Source organism: Gracilinanus agilis, chromosome 5, assembly GCF_016433145.1.
Source record: "Gracilinanus agilis isolate LMUSP501 chromosome 5, AgileGrace, whole genome shotgun sequence".
Lineage (NCBI taxonomy): Eukaryota > Metazoa > Chordata > Mammalia > Didelphimorphia > Didelphidae > Gracilinanus > Gracilinanus agilis.
The window spans coordinates 54,802,207-54,822,436 of NC_058134.1; the positions used below are offsets into that span (position 1 = coordinate 54,802,207).

Here is a 20,230-nt window from a genome sequence, read left to right on the forward strand (position 1 = left end):
CCTTACCAATTCTTGGTACGACATGCAGTAATATTGGAGGAAATCAATGGGTTATGAGTTAGATCTATACAATACATCAGTAGTTTAAGCACTATTATTTTTATTTTTTTAGTATGGGAAGAGGAAAGGTGATCAGTGGCAGTCCATTTCACATTGTCTTGATTGCAATCCACATAAAACTGTCATCTTTTAATAAGGAAAAAAATACTTGTATGAAAATATTCATAGTTGCGCTCTTTGTGGTAGCAAAAAATTGGGAGATGAGTGGATGTCCCTTGATTGGAAAATGGCTGAACAAATTGTGGTATCTGATGGTGTTGAAATACTCTTGTGCTGTAAAGAATGATAATCTAGAGGATTTCCGTGTGAATTGGGAGAACCTCCAGGAACCGATGCAGAGTGAAATGAGCAGAACCAAGAGAACATTATACATAGAAAGCAAAATATTGTGGAACAATCCAATTTAATGGACTTTGCTATTAGTAGCAATGCAACAAGTCAGGACACTCCTGAAGGAGTTATGGGAAAGAATGCTAACCTCATTGAAAGAAAGAACTATGGGAGTAGAAATGCAAAAGAACATATGACACCACATATATGTATATATATGTACATGCATGCATGTGCATATATATATACACGTATGCATATATAGGTATGTTATTTGGGGTTTAGGCTTTAAAAGATCACTCTATAGCAAAAATGAATAATATGGAAATAGGTATGAAATGATAACATTTGTACCACCCAGTGGAATTGCTTGTTGGTTCTGGGAGGGGGGGAAGGAAAAGGAGAGAAAAAGAAAATGAATCATAGAAACTTGGGAAAATAGTTTTAAATTAATTTTTTTTTAATTTTTAAAAAAGAACACTAAAAAAAATTCACCCTTACAGACCTGCATGAGACTGTCCACGACCATACAGTTCTTCTTTAGCTACTACCACATTCATAATCTTAGGTTCAGGATGCTCTCCACTGACTTTCTCCCTGTTCATCTGTCCATTCAGATGCAGCTTTAAGTGCTTGTTCTGTATGGTTTACCATGTTCTGACCAGCTTCCAGCTCTTCTTGAGTTGGATAAACAGCAGAGTATTTTGCTGTCACACAACATTCACAAAAATACTCATGGGATAGCAAATTAGGATCTCTTTGATATTCATTCTTACAACTGAGGTTTGAGCCTGAGTCATTCCGAATTCAATTGCAAGATCCTACTAAGCCACATTGTTTCTCTTTACCCTGTACAATCTCTGGATCTCATAATATTACCAGAATTAAGTTGTCCATTTCCAACTCTGTTTATTGGTCTGTTGTTATACTATGCTTAAATTTCTTAAGGAGAAAAAAATCAGTTTTGTAAACTAGGAATATTCTTATTTTTTGTTTTATTTTATTTAGAATCCAGCTATTGATAGCTATTCAGAGAGTGGCCACAAACCAGATAATATTAAAGGAAACCTGGAGTTCAAAAATGTTCATTTCACTTACCCATCTCGGAAAGAGGTTAAGGTAAGTGGATTAAAATACTCAAATGGAGGTCTTGATCAATGACACATATAAATGGAATTGTGCATCGGCTATGGGAGAGGGGTGAGGGAGGGAAGGGATAGAATATGAACCCTGCAACAATGGAAAAATGCTCTAAATTAATTAATTAAATAAAAATTCCAAAATTAAAAAAATAACAAGATAAAAAATAACTGTGATACAGACCATCACTCATTGACACCTGCCCATCCTATCAGTCTTCATTCTGTGTCTTCCAATAAATTTCTTCTAATATTGAAAAGATAATAGTAATTTTTTGAATTGAAAAGATAAAAATAATTAAAATAGTATATTTTAATAATAAAAGGCTTGGGCTGTGCAACTGTCATGTTTTGCCTTGTTAACTTGTGACTAGTCCATCTTCTTTTCCTGTCATACAGTTCCCTGATAATATCATTTATTCCTGTTCTTCTTTGGAGTTCCTAATTCATTACATTGCAACCTATTGCAACACATTCCATCTTGTACGTCTCCATTACCCAACAAGAGATGTTCATCAGTTTTTCAGAGACCGTTGTGGACCATGTCACAGCCAAGCAACAGTTGAGGAATATTGGCAATAAAATAATGGACCTTTTCCCCTCAGGGGAACCAACTCATTTATAAAAATAGGTGCACAAATTAAATGAGTTGTTTTTGTAGAGAAAATAATCTGTCAACGCCCCATGTTCATGTATTTTGTGTTTTATTTAGGGACTGTTCAATAAAAATAAATTCAAATGGCTTGCTTAAATTGAAACATCATTTTGAGCAGAAAACTACTAAATGTCAACCACATGTTTTATAGCTTTTATTGATTTCTGTTTCTGAATTGTACTAATACCAATTGTCTTTTTCTTACTTGTCCATACAGATTTTGAAGGGCCTCAGTCTCAAGGTTAACAGTGGACAAACCGTAGCCTTGGTTGGTAACAGTGGCTGTGGGAAAAGTACAACCGTTCAGTTGATACAGAGATTATATGATCCCACAGAGGGTATGGTAAGAATCAATTCAACTAACATTTTTAAATGCCTACTGCATGCAAGGCACAGTGTGTTAGGCAGTTGGAATTTCAAGGGTTAAATTATATAATTAGTGCACTCAAGGAGTTTGTATTTTACTGAGAGGATATTACATATTAAACAAATAAGGCTTTTTATAAAGGTAATTGTGGAAGAAGTGAATCAGGAAAGATTCTTTTGTAGGATGTGGCATCTACCTAAACTGAACCATGAAAAAAGATCAGAATACCAATGGATATGAGGAGGGAGTATATTCCTAGGATGGCTGGCTAAATTTGGGATACAGTCAGCAGCCTAGTTTTAGCTGAATTGTTGAGTACATGAATAATAAGAATGTGAAATATGGCTGGAAAGTTAATTGCAAGTCAGAGTGTCAGATTTTAATCTCATATTGAGGAGTTTATATTTTCCTTTAAGGGCACTAGGGAGTCAATGAGGGTTCTTTGAGTAGAGAAGAGACATAATCAGAAGTACTTTAATTTTAGCAACAATATACAGAATGGAAAGAGCAGCTATGTGGCATAGTGGATAGAGTATCTGGCCAGTATTAGACACTTCCTCTTAGCCATCTTCCTGAGTTAAAATTAGGCTTAGACATTTATGAGCAAATCAACCTTGTTGATGTAAGTTTTCTCATCTGTAAAATGAACTGGAGAAGGAAATAGCAAACTGCTCCAGTATCTTTATCAAAAATACTCCAAATATGATCACAAAGAGTCGGTCACAATTTGAAAAATGACTAAACAACCAGAATAGATGATGGAATATAGAGGAGAGAGTTTGGAGGCAGGGATGCTAATTAGGTATCATAAATCAGAATATTCTAGGCAAGAGGTAATCAAGTCCTTGACTTTGGTGATGGCCATGTGAGAAGAATGATGAATGGGAGACATGTTTTGGAACTGTATTGGCGACACTTGGCAATTAAAGATGAAGGCTAAGAGAAATGGCAAGTCAAAAATAAATCTGGGTGCCTGAGAAAATAGTGTGGCTCTCAACAGAAATGACTTTAATTGAAATAATGATTTAATGATACACAGTTCCTTGGTATTAGTATGACAGTAATCTTTTTGATTTACGTAGATTGTAAAGTTGGAATTTGTCTCTCCCAGGTAACCATTGATGGACAAGATATCCGGACCCTAAATGTAAGGTATCTGAGGGAAATTACTGGGGTTGTGAGTCAAGAGCCAGTACTCTTTGCAACCACAATTGCTGAAAATATTCGCTATGGCCGTCAAGATGTCACCATGGAAGAGATTGAGAAAGCTGTCAAAGAGGCCAATGCCTATGACTTTATCATGAAACTTCCTTATGTAAGTTTAGTTGCAGGTTGTTTAGACTTTACTCACCTCCAATATACACCCCTGAAAGCTGTATTCCTACCCTATCTCCCCCTAGTTTCAAGGCATTCTTTGGTCAGTATCTTTTCAAAACTGAAATTCATAAATCTCCATCTAATGATTCTTTTTTTTAAAAATCAGATCTGATAAGAGGACATATTAATTCAAAGCACAAAGCATTTAATTAAAAACAGAGTCATTGGGAAAATAGCAAATAAAACACCACCATATACATTTGGTCACAGTCTTTCAGCATCCCAAGTCAGTGGTAGAAAAAGGAACAAAGACACAAAGTCTAGAAGATTCAGACCCCTAAATTTCAGCTTAGGTAGATTCTCTGTTTCTAGAGTTTCTTAATGCTCCTTCTCCACTGAACTGATGTTCTCTTTTGAGCTGCTTTCTCTGCTACGCTATCATCTACTGGTTCTCAACTCAAATGTAGCTTCTAAGCAGCCTTCCCTACTCATGTGGTTCTAGCTCTTCTTGTGAGAGTGCAGCTTAATGTAACCTATTTGTGCCCCTTTGTAAGTCAGACCCACACCAGCATCCATATAGCAAGAATCCCTCAGGTCAAAACTGTCTTTTTCATTACTTTGCCTTCCTCTTTGATAGCAATTCCTCAAGGCTCACATGATATTTGGGTTGGGGCAAACAAAATCCTTTTCCAACAGTGTCCCTAAAATTTCACAAATAATTTTTGTCAAAAGTTTCGCTCAGCAAAAATGGTAAGGGCGGGTTGGCTCTGGTAATTTTGGTGCCATATTCCCAGAGCTGTACCAAGGCACTGCTTTCTTTCCTTTGATCTTTGAGCATTTTGTCTTTAAAAGTGTATATGTGTGTATGTGTATTTGCCTAAGTGTTGCATTTATGTTGTGCATATGTGTATGTGTATATGTATGAGTGTATCATATGTGCATTTATATGTGTTCTGTTTGTGTGGGCCCATATGTGTATGTGTTGGGGTTGGGTACATTTATTGGATTTTAAGATACTATGCAATTTTACCAGGTAAATGCTGATTTACCTGGTAGTAGTGGTGTTACTTGGCAATAACTCTCCTTCTTAGTAGTGTATATCTGGAACATGATATGTATAGGTGTTCATTGTTTCAGGTGTTTGATCTATGAAGGAACTTTGAAAGCTACTTTGACGTGTTTTTCTCTTCCCCTGAATAATAGAAATTTGACACTCTGGTTGGAGAAAGAGGAGCTCAGTTGAGTGGAGGGCAGAAGCAGAGAATAGCAATCGCTCGAGCTTTGGTTCGGAATCCCAAGATTCTTCTGCTTGATGAAGCAACATCAGCCTTAGACACTGAAAGTGAAGCAGTTGTACAGGTGGCGTTGGATAAGGTCAGTGAATTTCAATAAAATGAATTTAATTAGGAATGGAATAAGAAAAGGGGATGGCAAAGAATGAGATGGGTAGAGAGTATCATGGGGAAAAAATGAACATGAACTTGGACAGACTTTGATTGATAGAAGAGGGTAGAAGAACCTAACATTTTGTGCTCAGTGGGGTCCTGAAGGGTTGGATGTGATTGAATGACTGAACAAAAATGCTCTTTTGAGTTCTAAGAAAATGGAATTTTCTCAAGTAATTTCTAAGATATTCTCTCCCAGCAATCTTAAGAAAACATCTTAGCCTTTTGTTTTATAAGCAGAATTTTAGCTGTGAAGAATAATTCTTTATTCCTTAAATTTTGGTAGTGTTTATATATATATGTATATATATATACATACACACAGATATGCATATATGTATATATACCCAATATACAGAATGGATCCGAAGTCTTTGTGAAGTTTTAAGCTTTAGCATATGCAATGGGCAAACACTTATGTGTGTGAGTATACACACAAACACACACACTTTTCAAAAAATCTTGGTATAGTTTTAAACTATTGAAAAGTTTATATGTGCATATGCAAATAAAACCTTTTAATCTTCTAGTTTAGACAAATATTAAGGATACTAGCTACAGTATTTAATTACCGTTACAAATAATTTTTAAAACAATCATCAACAATGTATTGTCTGTGAAAAGTCTCACAATTGTAATAATTTATTTCCCAAAACTCAGGCCAGCCACTCAGTTAACTCAAGATATTGGTTAATAACTGGGAATTAAGTTTTTTCTTGATCCGTTTTCTCTGTGTCCTCATTGTTTCTCATAAGCCATCACAGTTAACAGTATCTAAGCTCTCATCTCCTCATAGACTTTTCATAGAGTAAAAGTTAAGCTATTACAATCGGGGACTTCATTTTTTCTTAAAGATACCATAATTATCTGTAGTCCCTTTAGTCAAGACTATTTAAACTGGCATTACATGTAATAATAATTAAGTGCTTATCCTGTTTACTGATTACACGACTTTTTGGATGTTTGTTGAAGTAACAGTCATTTAAACTTAACCTAGAAGTCATAAAATAGGAGCCAAGAATTATAACTAGTTATTCCATCCATATTATATTCCATATAATTCTAGAAATCAGCAGCAAAATTGTACATATTTAGGTTTAGCATCAGCATTGTAGTAAATTGGCATTCAAGGAATCTCAGATTTAGAATTAAAAGGGATCATTGAGGCCATTTAATCCCCCCCCCAAACACACACACCCCTTGGGCAATTAGATTGCATAGTGATTTGAGTGACTGGATTAGAGTCAGGAAAACTGGAGTTAAAATCCAGGCTCAGACCCCAGTTGTGTAACTTCAGGCAAATCTCTTTGCTCTATTTGCCTTGATTTTCTCAACTGTCAAGTAAGAGGAGAAGAAAACGACAAATCTCTCTAGTATTTTTGCCAGGATAGAGTCATGAAAAATCAGATACAATTGAAACAACTGAATAACAAAATCTACCCCGCCATATTAATAAATGAGTACACTGAGGCTTAGAGAGGTAAATCGATTTTCCCCAGGTCAAACATCTATCAAAGTACAAAAGCAGAATTAAATTTAAATTGGACTCTCCATCCATTAGATTTGCCAATGTACCATACTGCCTCCACATTGCTGGTAAGTTAAAATATCAATAAAAAATTAAAAGTAGGACTCAGTACTTAAACTTTCCAGGTCATTGATTATCTCACCTATTGTGTTACCATTATCAGTTAATCAACAATTAATTTTACTAAGTGTCTGTTATATACCACATTCTCATAGGTATTGGAGGTAAAAATACAGAAAATGAAAAAGAAAAAATACAGAGAAGCTGTATGATAACATTGTCATCAACATAGTGATGAAAATCTTGAAAATTATTAAGTTATTTTTGGCACTTTTACTTTGAGAGACTCATGATCTTCTTTTTGTGGCTACACCCTTCATTGATACAGATTAACTTATAATGGCTATTGATATTATGAAATTTTTGTATAGATCTTCCCATAAATTACCCCAAAGGGAACTGTCCAAATTGCTAGGAATTATCCTTTAACTTTGAACATTTTGTATACTAGTACTGTACACTGAAGAATGTGTGATTGATTCAGAAATTCAACTTGCAGGGTTATTGTGGCCTCCAGTACCATATCTTATTAGTGCTTGATCTTGTGCCTGTAACAATTTGTTTTTGCTTCATTCTAATTTCCTTTCTCCATAGGCAAGAGAGGGTCGTACCACTATTGTGATAGCCCATCGTTTGTCTACAGTCCGTAATGCAGATGTCATAGCTGGTTTCGAGGATGGAGTTATTGTGGAGCAAGGAAATCACAATGAATTAATGAAGCAGAAAGGAGTTTACTTCAAACTTGTAACCATGCAGGTACATTTTCACTATATCTACATATATCTATATCTATATATTCAATTTTTATATAGATATGGGTTTTGCTATGATTTATACAATAAGTAAATTGCTTCTCTTCAAGATTATCTTGAAAAGTAGAAAAATGCCAGAAAAAGTAGCTTCAGATTGCTGTTGTACATTTCAGTACTTAACGCAGGGTAATTAAAGAAGAAAATTTGCAAAAATAAGTTGGAGAGATGATTAAGAGCTGGGCCAAGAGAAGAGTGATTGTTTGCTTCTATTTGCACAGGAAAAATGGCAGAAAAAGAGCACTTTTAAGGAATTATTACAGAAAACAAAAGAGAACAAGATAGACTTGTGACATAGCATATTAAGTTTTTGGATTAAAAAAATACAACTCTCCTTGTGGAATTTTATTTCATTGATAATTCTAATTGGGTTTGATTATATTAATTTTATCTTTGAATATGATATATTATGTTATATAATATTGCATTATCTTATCTTGTACAAAAATGCAATTAGGTGTTAGGTGGCATAGTGGAGAGTATGCTTGGACTGGAATCAGGAAAATTTACTTTCCTGAATTCAAATCTGGACTCAGACACTTTATGTGACCCTGGGAAAGTCACTTAACTCATTTGTCTCTGTTTCTTCATCTGTAAAAATAAGCTGGAGAAGGAAGTAGCATACTACTCTTATATCTTTGACAAAAATAGCCCAAATGAGATCATGAAGACTCAGACATTATTGAAAGACTGACAATCACCAACAGCAAATGCATATGTACACTTTGTACACATACATATGTGCAGATGTACATTTCTCTACGTATTCACACATACATGTAGGTATGGAGTAAATAGCTGACTAGCTGGTATTTTTTGCTAATTCATTCCTGACAAAGAATGAAGAAATAGAACATTAACCTTAGCACCTCCAATTTAGAGCCTAAATTTTCTTTGTTAAACCAGATTAAAATTAAATAGGCAGCTTAATGCTTGATCTTGTGCCTGTAACAATTGGTTTTTGCTTCATTCTAATTTCCTTTCTTCATAGGCAAGAGAGCGTCATACTGCTCTCTTTAAAGCATATTTTGCTTATTTTAGACAGGAGGAAATCAGATTGAATTGGAGGATGCTACTTATGAACTGATAGAAGAAATAAGTGCCTCAGAACCAGTTACAAAAGGTTCAGGATCCAGTATCCGAAGAAGACGGTCAACTCGCTCAAGTATCAAGAAGCCACAGGCATCAGAGAAAAAAGTTACTGGAGAGGAGAAGAAGCTTGTAAGTCTGTTGGGGTTTCTGCTGATGTAGCTGTGTTTTCAGTAGGAGCACAAGCAAAATCAGTTCAGCTTGGACTTTGCTAAATACCATCTAAAAATGAAAAGACAAACCAAGTGATCCATAATAGAAAACCTGTTTTCTTTACCTACCTTCACACATCTGTCTTTCCATCAAATGCCTTCTTTTCTATGTTGGCTTCCTCGTTCTGTGTCCTTTAAAGAAAAATATGATATAGCAGCAAAAACTTAGTAGTTGTATTATCATAATAGTCTTAATAGTTGTATCATCATAATAGTTAAAAAATCCACAATTTCCTTAATTCAACACCCTATTTGTGTCTTAGCAGACAGTTCATGATTTGTTGTGGACAAAAATAATTCTCACTAAAAAATGCACCTCTCACTCCTCTTTGCAGGGTTGGGGGACTATAGATGTGGAAAAGTACATACACTGCCAGAGACAGCTGACATTTCTATATATTTTTGTTATAATATTAGAACATAGGGGCAGCTGGGTAGCTCAGTGGATTGAGAGCCAGGCCTAGAGACAGGAGGTCCTAGGTTCAAATCCGGCCTCAGACACTTCCCAGCTGTGTGACCCTGGGCAAGTCACTTGACCCCCATTGCCTACCCTTATCAATCTTCCACCTATAAGTCAATACACAGAAGTTAAGGGTTTAAAAAATTAAAAAAAATAATAATAGAACATGTCACTAGGTGGTCGATATATATGGAAATGAAGGTGACATGAAGAAATAAGAGTGTGTGTGTGTGTATATATATATATATATATATGTATATCAGTTAAAAAGCTTAAAAAAACTAAATAATGTGGCACCTAGGTATCAACTTTCTCATAATGGGCCTCTTCAAAATGAGCTTTGATGGTGGATATACAGGTATCACCAGGCTCATATTCAGTTTTTCCAATATGGCAGGACTTTCCAGAGTCTAGTGCCCCTTTGACATAGCATTCAGTCATGCCATGCTAATAAGCCTTTACTAAGTGTCTAGCATGTGAAGACTTCTCCCAGCAGAATGGGAGGATGAGTATGTTGTGTACACAAAGGCAACTGAAGGAGACGCTGGTGAATGCTTAGAGTTTGGTCAAATATCAAAGATGCCAAGCTTCTTCACTGCATCTCAGATGGACAGTCATCCTGATTTTTGCCATGCCACTGGACTTGGATGACACTGAAAGAGAGTGAGACTAGGGATTTTGTACAACTCTGTCTTATTTAAATACAATTCATGCACAAGCCAAGACATCACCCCATGATATTGCTGGCCCTCTTAAAAAATGAAGGGTGAGAGGGCAGCTAGGTAGCTCGGTAGATTAAGAGCCAAGTCAGGAGATGAGAGGTCCAAATCTAGTTTCAGATACTTCCTAGCTGTGTGAACTTGGGCAAGTCACTTAACCCCTATTGCCTAGCCCTTACTTCTCTTCTGCCTTGGAACCAATACACAGTAATTATTCTTAGATGGAAGAAAAGGGTTTAAAAAAATATGAGCAACAATTATATGCCAGGTACTCTGCTAAATACTGGGGTTACAAAGCAACTTGGAGTAACTATCAGGTCATGATGAATTTTATAGATCTATAGTGCAAATGAAAAATGATTTAATTACTGATGAAAAGTTCAACAACTTTTATGTAATGCTAGTTTGGATTCAAGTTTCTATCTGAAGTAGTCACTAATATGAGAACAGAAACCAGAAGAAAATGTTCATCCATACTCTCATCTGATCATCTTATCAAATGTGACACTTTCCACAAAATATGCAATTTAAGTGAGTATTCTTTGTATGCATAGATTGAAGAACATAGTGCTCTAGATTCAGAGGACATGGGTTCATATTCTGCCTCCAAGGCTTATAGTCACTTAACCTCGATGGACTTCGATCTTCTTATCTGTAAAATGACAGAAATGGATGAGATCACTTTTCAGCTCTAAATCTATGATTTCTTGTTAATTATATGAAAATTAGCAAGTTGATGTGTTGATGATATCTTTTAAAAATAGCTTGCTTCACTTTTACAAAAATGAAATCACACTGCTTTTTAAAAGTATGAAAGCTGGGTAGCTCAGTGGATTGAGAGCCAGGCCCAGAGACAGGAGGTCCTAGGTTCAAATCCAGCCTCAGACACTTCCCAGCCATGTGACCCTTGGCAAGTCACTTGACCCCCATTGCCCCAAAATAAATAAATAAATAAAAGTATGAAATCTAGAATATAGCTCACAAAAGAGGAAACTTGGGATATTTTTTCTTTCTATCAATATCACCTGACATCCTATGTTTTGCACATAGTTGATATTTATTGGAGCAGAGAAGAAAACAGTGGAGGGCCTCACTTGGGGCCCTGAGAATTTACCAGTCTCTTTAGTTAAGATAGCATAGATATTTTCAAGCAAAAACTGCAATCAATAGTTTTGACTTAGTATAACATGATTGGATGCTCTTGGAGATTTGAAGATTATAAAACAAATGCCTTCCCTTCTGCCCAAATTGGTTTGCAACTAGATACTCACCAATAAGCAACAATAGAGAGGAGATGTTTTTCTGGATGGTCTCTCTTTGATGGAAGCTACTTCTTCTAAGCATTAACTGCAAGCAGATAATGAAAACTCACATTGAAATTATTTTTTTTTTTGAGATTTGAATTACTTCTCATGATATCTTTGTTTCCTAGGATGAAAATGTGCCTCCAGTTTCTTTTTTCAGAATTTTGAAGATGAATAAGACAGAATGGCCTTATTTTGTGGTTGGCACTTTTTGTGCCATTGTCAATGGAGTTCTACAACCAGCATTTTCTATAATATTTTCCAGGATTATTGGGGTAAGAGCTACTAGTGGGATGATTATTCCAATGCCTGGATGGGATTTTGAGTCTTGCCTTATGTAATCTGAAGCACTTTGTGTTGTTATTAAATATAGGCTTAAAAAACATGCCTTAAACAAACTTAAATAAAATGAACTCTTGTGGATATAAAGCCAAAAAAAGGAAGAGATTTAACATGTTTCTAGGTCAGGTTGTAAGGGAATGAGACCAATAGAAATTGCCATTGCTGCAAATTCCTATTGCACTGATTCTTTGGAAACCTAAAGTATCTACTTATCAAATGATCAGCTTCATCTATGCTCTTTTAAAAAGAGCAACAAGATTCAAAATGGCTCCGGAGGGCTGTTTAGGGTGCAAGTCAGATTTATTTCAATGCAAGCAGTGCATGGGGGAAGAGGAAAGAGTGCTGGAGTTGGTTTCAGGAGATGTGGATTTGAAGTAACTTGATATTTTTCAAACTTCTCATGACTCCAATCCTTAGCTGTAAAAGAAGGAGGTAGATTTGATGATTTTATGTTCTGTCCCAAATCTAAAATCCTACAATCCTAATTTAAAGTTGAATTTGTTCATTTACTCTTTTTTATTTTCTTGTTGATTGATTGGATGTGGGAGGTGAGAGGGGACTGTGAGCCAAAGATTGGCACCAGGTACTATAGATTACAATGATAGAATGAGTAGAAAAACAGCACATGATGAGTTGGTGACATACCTGGGGGTAAGCTTTATGCAGGTGGAGATGTAGGTCTGACCTCAAAGAAGAGGTCAGTCGAGACCTGTGCAGTACTCAATCCTATGAACTCGATATTATAATGAAATAGTCCACCTTTTGCCAAAGGAGAAGAGTCTGTGTGTCAGCTCACTGTATGTTTAAAACTCTCAAGCTTGTCTTCCTTTAATATTGATAGAGAACTTTATCATTTAAAACATTTTTACATATTGAACTCGTCAACCTCAAAAGTGATCTATGTAATGTGTAAGTGAAATAAATGAAATCTTAGACAAATGTATGAACGATAGAAAGAATTACTAAGACAAAATTTATATATTACATATAACCTTTTAAAATGTATCCCCAATGTAAAAACAATTTTAATCATTCTTTTTTTAAATTTTGAGTTCTAGTTCTCTCCCTGTTCCCTATCCCCCCTCTCTCCATTCATCCCCCTTCCCTAAGGCATTAAGCTACATATAACCTTTAAGTAGATGTCCCCCCCCCAAAACCATAGTGGTTCTACTGGTATTTTAAGGTTTCTGGCAACAAAATATTGAGTCACAGACTGTAGTGCTCACCTAGAATGGCAATTCCTACATTCCTTTAATCAAAGTAAAGTATTTAAAATTTATTTTTTTTAGGTCTTTGTAAAACCAGAAGATCCTGAAACAAAAAGGCGTAATAGTGATCTGTTTTCACTGTTGTTTCTAGTAGTAGGAATTATTTCTTTCATTACTTTTTTCCTTCAGGTATGTTTCCATATGTTACTTATTCTCTATAAGTTTGTGTGCATGTTTTCTACCTTCTAGAGTAGTGATGGTGAACATTTTAGAGACAATGTGCTGTGTCCCACCCCGCAAACTGCATGCCATGCCCTGCCCCCTACCACAGAGACAAGTGCTGCATCCCACTCTCCTGCTGCCTTACCCCAGACAGGGCAGGGAGGAAGGGAGGAGAGTTGTCTGAGAGCTATGCTCAGGGGAGGAAGAGGTGTGTGTAGAGAGGGGGAGAGGAGTGACCTGAGGGGAAGGAGTAAGCACTTCCAAGGGGCTGCTGGGCAGAGGGGCAGGGAGGTGCTGTGGAGAGGGGGAAGGGAGCAGCTCTGCCCGAGTCTCTCTGCCTTTCTAGTAACTAACTCTGGCAAGTGACAGGGCATGTGCCCACAGAGAGGTCTTTGTGTGCCATCTTTGGCATCTATGCCATAGGTTCACTGTCAAGTCTCCAGAGTGTAAGTTCCTTGAAGGCACATTTCATGATTGTCTTAGCACAATCAGCATTTTTAATTTTTAATTCATTAATTTAGAATATTTTTCCATGATATTTCCCTTCCCTCGTCCCTCCTCCCTCCTGGAGCTGATGAGCAATTCCACTAGGTTATACATGTATCAAAACCAGCATTTTTTAAAGGCTTAAAATGTGTCAGCTCTTGAGGAGATCATCAAAGTCTGTGTGGACAGTTAGGTGGTACAATGAATAGGTCTGGTATCAGGAAGACTCCTCTTCCCAAGTTCAAATCTGGCCTCAGATGCTCACTGGCTGTGTGAGTCTGGGCAATGAACTTAACCCTGTTTTCCTCAGTTTCCTTACCTATAAAATAAGCTAGAGGAGTAAATGGCAAACCACTCTAGTATCTTTGCCAAGAGAACCCGAATGGGGATGTGAAAAGTCAGACCTGACTAAGCAACACTAGCAAAGTCTGCATACCTGATACATAGTAGATGTTTAATATTAAATGTTGGTTGATTATCCAATGAAAATTTAAAATATAACTAGAGCTTGGTGGTAATCCACCCCTGCCACTACTCCATGAAACGAAACCGTGTAACAAGTTAATAGTTATAAAGTGCTTAGCACAGTGCCTGGGACATAGGAAATACTTAATAAAGGCTTCTTCCTTTCTCTAATATGTTGTTTCTTCTCAACAGGGCTTCACATTTGGCAAAGCTGGAGAGATCCTTACAAAGAAGCTCCGCTATCAGGCCTTTAAATCAATGCTGAGACAGGTATTTTTTTCTCTTGTGTTCACAAACTGATAGTGATGACAATTTGATGACTCATTGATAGTGATAGTGGAATGACTACTACTTGTTGCATGGATTTTTTGCCCTTTTGAGAATAATTTTACCACCGTCTTACAAATTAGCCCTAGTCTTAACCCTAAATCTAGAACTTAAACAAATTCAGTCATGAGAAAACTAGAATGTTAATGGAAATTTAGAATCTACCCCATATAAATTTTATTTGTGTTTAGTTCACTAATGCTCATTAGTGCTGGAGGCACCCTTGTTTTTGCATTTAGAAAAATAGGAGAGAAGCTTGTAAGCACTGCAGTGACTTGTTAAATATGCAAAATGGCTTACTCTTCAGGTTTGAGATGAGTGCTACTTCACCTCAACAGAGGAAAAATTTATCCTAGATCACCATGTATTAAGATATTTTTTTCTCCCTAGTATATATATCAGGCAAGGCTGGCACTTCCAAAAATATGATCAAGAGAAATGTGTCAAGAACTTGTCAGTGAATGCTGGAATAGTGATCCAGAATATTTCTGTGATTACAGGAGTGAAGAGCCTCAGATGTATCTCAGCTAGTTATATAATTAGGAAGATTGCCCAAAGATTGTAAGAGTAGATTCCTTTTTATCTTGGGCATCTTGAGGATGAATTAGAGCTTCATCTTGTATTATCAAAGAGGAATAGAGTCCCAGAGAAGTGACTTCCCAAGATCACAGAAAGTTAAGTAGGAAATCCAGGATTCAAACCCAGACCATCACACTTAAGGTCTAAGTCTTTCTGTTAGTTATTTAGCATGTTCCAATCTTTACTATGACACAAGCTCGGTGCTAGGCACTGAAGATACAAAGAAAGAGGGTAGAAACTCAATCCCTATTCTCAAGGTATTTACAATCTTTAAATCCCATTGGGGAAAGATGTAAACAACCATGTGCAAACAAGACAGCCTGAAAAAAAGTGGAGTAATCTCAGAAGGAAGGCACAACATTATTAAGGAGGACTGAGAAAGACTTCTTACAGAAGGTGGGTAGGTCATACTGTGAGAGTGGTTTGACCTCTTTCCCTTGGTACAAGAATTGGAGTCCCCAAACCAGAGTTATTTATTCAGTGTCTGTCAACTTTCCTGGACAAGTACTAAAATGAGAAGATTGAACTCATCAGCCTCAAAAAGTTTTCCATCTACCAGTATTTGAACTAAGGATGGCCTTCCATGTTCAGCACTCTTCTGTTGCACTATATTTGGGATGCCAGTGTCAGGAAAAGCTTTAGTCTGTATAACAATTAGTGACTTAGAAAACTGGAGAAACAACTAGATCTTCTCAGTGCTAGTATATTTCAGGTAAGACTGGCACTTCTAAATATGTGACCAAGAGATATTGGGAAAAAAGAGAAAGGAAGGAGCGAAGAAAATTCAGCAAAAGGAAATGATGTACCCTTAAGTGAAAAATGTTAAGATAATAAATTTTGTTTTGTGCCACAGGACGTAAGCTGGTTTGATGATCCTAAAAATAGCACTGGTGCTCTGACCACAAGACTTGCCACTGATGCCTCCCAAGTCAAGGGGGTATGTACCATTTTCCCTGTTGTCTCTGTTCCTAGCCTTCTTTGAGCTAAGCATGAAACTGATATTCTATTATATATTTTCATCACTTTTAAAAACATCGGATAAATATATAAAATATCTCTAGTGTATGATATCTGGAGAAGCTATAATTTTTCATGAAAGGACCCTAACTTGTAAATTCTGGAGACTACCAATTGAGTAAGCTTTTATAAGAAAAGTGCCTACTATGTTTAAGGCACTGTGCTGGGCACTTGGAATTCAATGATGAAAAACAGTCCCTATTCTCTGCTAGGTGTCCAGTGGAACACTCAGCTAGGATTCAGGAAGACCTGAATTCAGAACCTGTCTCAGACACTGATTATCTCTGTGATCTGAGCAAGTCACATAGTTACTGTTTGCCTCATTTTCATCAACTGTAAAATTGGGATGATAATAATAGCATTTATCTTGGAAGGTTGGTATGAAAATCAAATGTGATAATATTTGTAAAAAATAACAACACAGTTCTTGGCACATAGTAAGTACCATTTAACTGTTAATTATTATTATTACCTGGTATATCAGTGGTAAAATTAGGGAGCCATAGTCATGAAGAGTCTAGTTCAAATCCTGCATTGGACTCTTAATAGCTGTATGACCCCAAGCAGGTTACTTAAATTTTCTTCATCTATTTCTACATCTGGTTGTCGCAAGGATCGAATGAATTAACATATGTAAAAACATTTTGTAAACCATAGCATGCCATGTAAATTATAGTTATTTTAAATATTTGATGAATAAGATAAAATCAGTTAATAATAAGTATTTTACATTTTTTAAATGCTGTTATGTTTTTCAGGCCACTGGTGCCAGATTGGCTATTATTGCCCAGAATATAGCCAACCTTGGGACAGGAATTGTCATCTCATTGATCTATGGCTGGCAGTTAACACTTCTGCTCTTAGCAATTGTGCCTATCATTGCAGTGGCAGGAGTAATTGAAATGAAAATGTTGTCTGGACACGCCCAGAAAGATAAGAAAGAATTAGAGGGTGCTGGCAAGGTCAGTCAAGCTAAGTTTTCTCTGTTATTTATAGACTCTGAGTATTTATTCCTTAAAGTAGGGAATAACCACATTGTTGCTTTTTAATAGATTTGGGAACTGAAAGAATTAAGGAGGACAACTCATATCTCTTCTGTTGGGTTAAAGATGAAATCTAGGGCTTCCTGTATTTTTTATCCCATACCCTACAGTTCATCTCATTAAAAAAAAAAGAAAATATTTCGCCCAGCAAATATTTAAGCTCATAATTTCTTATAATGAAAAATATACTTACATATGCGATAAATAGGAATTTATCAGTAAAACTCTCTAAAACCCCTTCCTAGCTGATATTATCATGTTAGGACAATATATTCTTTCCATGGGTTTTGTTTCTTCATGTATATACTGTTTCAGTAGGTTTTATTTTGCTTTGCAATTTCATTAGGAGTTTTTACATATCTTCTTCTTCATATTTGTTTTTCTTAATGGGGATCTAATATTCCAGTGCACTGATATACAACTGTTTAGCCAGCTGTTAGGCACTTATTGTTTATCATTTTTACAGTTTATCATTATTACAAATAATAATTATAAATTTTGTTGTTTAGAATTATTTTTAGTTTTTAATTGCCACCTTTGGAGAATAATCAAACATGAACTTTAAAAAAATTTAGTTTCATTTCCCCTACCCCCATGTTTGTATATGTCAAAGGGTATTTGAGTAAAGAAAAATGTAAAAAATGGTTGGTTAAGTGGATGGTTTTGATAAACCTGGTTTCTGATGGAGTCTGACCATAATAACATTCTTGTGGTATGATTTGGATTGGAGTACTCCTTTGGTGATTTATAAATAATCAAATCCTTCTATTTTTTCCCCAGTAATTTTTTTCAATAGACCATATTTTCTCTCCTTTTCATACTTGGGACAAATATAGTGTCTACTTTATTTTAAAATTTGTATTGCATATGTACATGTGTTTTCATTACCCCATTCATCTAGATAGAGTTCATTGTAGTATATGATATGAAATACTTCAATAAAACTATGGATCTTAGCAATGTAAGTAGTCCTTTCAAAGGTGCAGATCACTGCTTAGCCACAACTCATTCTCCTGTGGGACTGACTAGATAATTCCATAAATTCAGTGGGCTGAAGAGCTTCTTCTATGGCTTTTAACATTACATAAATACCAGCACAACTCTTGGGACGCCAACATTTTATTTTCTTTCTCACAATGGGATTAGCCTAGGATAATTGGATGCAAATGCCAACTTGGACATTTTCTAGATTTATAGTGGTATGAAAAGTGAATATAAATTTATTTTTTAATTTTCCTTTCCCTACCCTCATTAAATGATGATTTATCTAGTTTTGATATTAAGAGGCTTATGAAATACAAATTTCATACATATGTACATATATACTAAAATACATTATGTGCATATAAATGAAAAATATGGTTGGCCAAGATTTAATAAATGTATTTGATACATTTAATGAATCCATTTCCATCATTGTTGCTTAATTGAAAGTGTTAAAATCTAGTAGAGTGAATACTCTTTTTTCAGTTTTTAAAAGTGCCCTCTGTTATTCCTGCCTATTTGTCATGTTATGATAGGTGATCAGTGCAGGTCCAAATGTCAGGAAAACAGCAGAGGTCCAAAGGTTCCTGTGGGATTAAAATGAAGGACAGTTATTTTGGAATGAGTCATAAGGAGTGTGCAGTTCAAGGACAGGAGCCTACTAATTGGGAAGAAGGAATACTTAATTACTGAGGAACTAAGTTATAAGGCAGAGGCTCAACTATGCACATTCTGAGAGACCCAAAGTCAAATATAACCTCATTGAGACTAAAAAAGACACTTCCTTTCTGTTTGCTTTAATTTCCTTATATGTAAATTAGGGCTCATATCATCTGGTTTCTAGAGCCACTGTGAGAATAAAATGAATTGCTTTGCAAACCTTAAAGTGCTATATAACATTGCTATCATTACCATCATCATGACTATTATGCCAGAAATATGAAGTCCCCAAATCAGCCAGAAGAAATAAAGTTAGATTGAGTAATTTGATGCTAAACTCATAGGATCCTAACTCTTCATATTTCTCTTCCTAGAGTCAACACTGGTTCTCAAAACTGGGAACAAAAATGACTTTAGCAAAAGGTTAAGGATTTGAAAAGCTTTTAGGCCAAAGAAAGGTTAGATTTGTTTTATCTTGGTCTGCAAAGGCAAAATCTGGAACCAAGTAGAAGCTACAAAGAACCAGATTCAGGTTAGACATAAGGAAAAAACTTCCTATGAGTTTGCATTAATCATAGGATCATATTCTAGGAGTTGGAAGGAGGCCTTTTTTAAAAATCTCATTCCCCTATTTTACAGCTGAGGAAACTGAGGCCCAAAGTTAATTAGACAGTATCAGAGCAAAAATTAAAACCCAAGTCCGTTGACTACAGAGCCATTACTCTCTTCATTGGATCACATGACTTGTCCTAAGGTAGAATATTTAGTATTTGAAGGTAGTGTGATGTCCCTTCATAGAAGCCTTCAAGTAGAAACCAGATGATCTGTCAAAAGGTTTCGTAGAAAGGATTTTTTATCTGGTATGGCTTCTCAAGTTCCTTACAGCCTTGATATTTCTGTAAGATAGTCCCAAGAGGAAAGGTTAGGGAGATTCTGGTTCCAGGAGAGATTATTTTAGAGCATTGCTTCCAGTTATTGAGAGGTACCAGAGGTTTCAAGAATTGTAATCTCTTTGGAATTAGATACCATCAACAAGAATATGTAGGAGAATTACTGAGACATTTGTTATAACCCCTTCAATTTCTAAGTTGCTCCATTATCAAAGACTGCTTATCATGAAGTTTCCTCAGAATAATCCTCTGGACCAACTGCACAGCAGTGGTGATAACCAGCCAGTATTTGTGATGAGCAAAGCTGATGGAAAGGCATCATCATTTGTAGTCTCTCTCAAATAATGTTGATTGATCCTGTCCCCACTCATTTTTGTAGCTGTGATTGATATGGATTAATTTGCATCCTGAGATTTGGAGCCAGTTCTGGAGTTTGGCATGACTGTAGAGTTAACAGCTATGACAGTCACTGATATGGTCAATTTCTGAGGATCATCTTCATATCAAATCAAG

General features: G+C 35.9%; 1 protein-coding gene across 1 annotated transcript in view; it reads left to right on the forward strand.

The window, feature by feature from the left end:
• ABCB1 (ATP binding cassette subfamily B member 1) overlaps positions 1-20,230 on the forward strand; it is a 77,316-nt gene that overhangs the window by 31,363 nt on the left and 25,723 nt on the right. Inside the window, exons 7-17 of the mRNA XM_044679506.1 lie at positions 1,399-1,509; positions 2,402-2,527; positions 3,663-3,866; positions 5,072-5,242; positions 7,496-7,657; positions 8,752-8,931; positions 11,623-11,769; positions 13,126-13,233; positions 14,410-14,487; positions 15,977-16,060; positions 16,899-17,102. Coding sequence (XP_044535441.1) covers positions 1,399-1,509; positions 2,402-2,527; positions 3,663-3,866; positions 5,072-5,242; positions 7,496-7,657; positions 8,752-8,931; positions 11,623-11,769; positions 13,126-13,233; positions 14,410-14,487; positions 15,977-16,060; positions 16,899-17,102 — 1,575 coding nt within the window. The remainder of the gene's footprint in view (positions 1-1,398; positions 1,510-2,401; positions 2,528-3,662; positions 3,867-5,071; positions 5,243-7,495; positions 7,658-8,751; positions 8,932-11,622; positions 11,770-13,125; positions 13,234-14,409; positions 14,488-15,976; positions 16,061-16,898; positions 17,103-20,230) is intronic.